This window comes from Euprymna scolopes, chromosome 22 (genome assembly GCF_053919585.1).
Source record: "Euprymna scolopes isolate OS-2025 chromosome 22, ASM5391958v1, whole genome shotgun sequence".
Lineage (NCBI taxonomy): Eukaryota > Metazoa > Mollusca > Cephalopoda > Sepiida > Sepiolidae > Euprymna > Euprymna scolopes.
The window spans coordinates 47,146,212-47,149,185 of NC_136503.1; the positions used below are offsets into that span (position 1 = coordinate 47,146,212).

Consider the following 2,974-nt stretch of genomic DNA (forward strand, 5'->3'; position numbering starts at 1 on the left):
TCCTCACTAACACAACAATTGAAGGCATCCCATCCCTGCCAGCCATGAATGAGCTGGATAATCCCCCCTTCCCTGACGAACTCATTGAAGCCATTGACACTCTTGCTAGCAGTAAAGCTCCAGGTGATGATGGCATTCCACCAGAAATCATCAAAATACAGTTCTCCTTGATCATCTCTATCAACTTCTGCTCCAGTGCTGGGAAGAGGGTTTGAATCCGCAAGACATGCATGACACCAACATTACAACGCTTTACAAAAATAAAGGTGATTCTAATAATCACAGCGGTATCTCTCTGCTCAGTGTTGTCGGAAAGGTCTTCGCACGTGATGTATTGAAAAGACTCCAGTTACTTGCAGAGAGAGTTTACCCAGAGGTGCAATGTGATTTTAGAGCAGAAAGGTCAACTGTTGACATGGTATTTTCCTTACGACAACTACAGGAGAAGTGTCGAGAGCAGAGGCAACCACTGTACCTCGCTTTTATTGATCTCACAATTATCTGATTAGCACAAGTGGCCTCTTCATGCTACTACAAAAAATAGAATGTTCCTCCCAAACTCCTGAGAATAATAACCTCTTTTCATGAAGACATGAAGGGCTCCATCAAATTCAATGAATCACTTTCGGAATCTTTTCCCATCCTCAGTGGTGTGAAACAGGACTGTGTTCTTGCCCCAACTCTTTTTGGCATATTTTTATCACTTCTGGTACTATACGCTTTTTATGAAACTGAAGTTGGCGTCTATATTTGCACAAGAGGAGATGTAAGCCTTTTCAACCTGGCCCGTCTACGTGCCAAAAATAAAGCCCGCATAGCCCTCATCAGGGAAATGCTGTTCACAGATGATGCAGCATTAGTGGCTCATTCTGAGGAAGTCGTCCAAAAACTCATTGAGCGCCTTGCCCATGCTTGTAACGAGTTTGGTCTGACAATAAGCCTCAAGAAAACAAATGTCATGGTTCAAGATGTCAGCAACGCCCCCTGCATATCGATTGGCAATCACACACTGGAGGTGGTGAACGACTTCACCTATCTAGGCTCCATTATTTCCAACAATCTCTCACTGAACGCTGAGCTAGACACCCGTATCGGGAAAGCAACAACAGCTATGGCCCACCTGACCAAGAGAGCATAGAGTAACAACATGCTGACCATAAACACAAAGACGAGGATATATCAAGCCTGTGTCCTCAACATCTTACTCTACTGCAGTGAGGCATGGACCCTCTACAAGCATCAAGAGCACAGACTAAATGTGTTCCATCTGTGCAATCGAAGAAAGATCTTGGGCATTACATGGCAGAACCGCATTCTGAACAAAGATGTTCTTGCCAAAGCAAATCTTCCAAGCATGTTTGCCCTCTCTTTATCAGAGAGAATTGAGAAGGCATTCCCAGCTACACTGTAGCTGAAGATCTTGTGGAGTAGACCTTTATGCCATACCCTGTCAAAGGCCTTTGATATGTCAAGGGCTATTGCCCTAGAAAGGAAACCATCCATCAAGAGATTCGCTAATCCTATGAGATATAACTGTTAGCACATCTGCTGTAGATCTAGCAAAACGGAAACCATATTGTCTGTCACTAAGGAGATTATTTTTGCTGAGGTGGTTGACTATTTCTCTACTTAACAGAGATTCCAGCAGCTCACTCATGATGCACAGGAAACTTATTGGTCTGTACTGAGAGGGAGATGACCAATAACCTGAATTCTTAAATATGATGCATACTGATGAGGTTTTCCAGGATGTTGGGAAGCAATTCTCCTTAAGACAATGCTTAAACAGCTTTGTAAGTATAGTAGCTAGTTCTGGTTGAAGTTTTCTCAGCACTATAATTGGAATGTTGTCAGGACCAGTTGCCTTACTGGAATCAAGGTTTTGCAACATTACGCACAGATACTTGTATGTGTGTTTTCAGACACAGGAGGAAATACTGAGGTGTTTGTGGTCTAACATATGCATGGAAAATTGCTGAATTTCGTAGAAAATCATTTAAGTTTCATTTTTAGTTTCTACAGAAAATGAAAGTGATTATTGGAAAAGCTTCTTTTTTTTGTGTGTTTGTGTTTGTGTTTGTGTGTGTGTGTGTGTGTGTGTGTGTGTGTGTGTGTGTGTGTGTGTGTGTGTGAAATAAAATATGAAAATGAAAATAAAGTTTTCCAAATAATCAGTTTTCTGTGTTATTCACCCCCCTCCGTGTGCTATTAGATCAGGCTATCTGAAGATACTGGCTTTCTGACTTAAATCACACCAAACATTGATGTTATTATTTTTTTTTTTTCCGTTTTCTTTACAAAACTCAATCATATTCGTTAAAGTCAATAACAAAAACAACCAAAGTTTATATAATATATATATCAATGATGGGACGATTGCAATAATTTTCCCGATTCTAATATAATTACAGATTCCGTACTAAATTCCCAATTCTGGTACAATTACAAATTCTGATCTTTATAAATCTCTAAATATTTAACTATAGAATTATTATTTTTCCTGGCTATCATAAAAAGTACATATTGACTATGAATATATTTTCTCAAACGTAAAAACAAACTTGTGAGGGGGATGATCTATAAATTTCAATTTTACTATTAGTTTAAAATCAATAAATATTTATTATTTTATTATTATTACCAGCGGTAGAAGATTTTGTTTTAAATGAAATCAAATAAAAAAGATAATTAAAAGAAATCATTTTTGGCATCGGAAAATAGACACAATTTTTTCTAATTCCAATGCCCCCAAAAGTTCTGATTTTTATGATTCCCAAATCCGCTTAATCGTCCAACACACATCATCTAGAGCTTATTTTTGTCACTTTTTAACAGCCATATAATGCTTTAATCATAGTTATTTATTTTCCTAGTTTTGCATATTAATTACAAAATATCTGATATTTCCCCAAAACCTGGCCTTAAAGGTGGGGAGGCTAAAACTTGCGGCTATGGTTTCAAATGATCTGAAATA

At 38.2% G+C, this 2,974-nt stretch overlaps 1 protein-coding gene across 1 annotated transcript; it reads left to right on the forward strand.

Moving 5' to 3' along the window:
- The first annotated feature begins 592 nt into the window (after positions 1–592).
- On the forward strand, positions 593–1,138 carry LOC145243709 (uncharacterized). The gene has a single exon (XM_080106764.1). It carries the CDS (start codon positions 593–595, stop codon positions 1,136–1,138), a length of 546 nt encoding a protein of 181 aa, XP_079962890.1.
- The last annotated feature ends 1,836 nt before the right edge of the window (positions 1,139–2,974 follow it).

Excerpts from the sequence above, each read along its gene's own strand:
- LOC145243709 (XM_080106764.1), top strand. The coding sequence starts at position 593 with ATGAAGGGCTCCATCAAATTCAATGAATCACTTTCGGAATCTTTTCCC.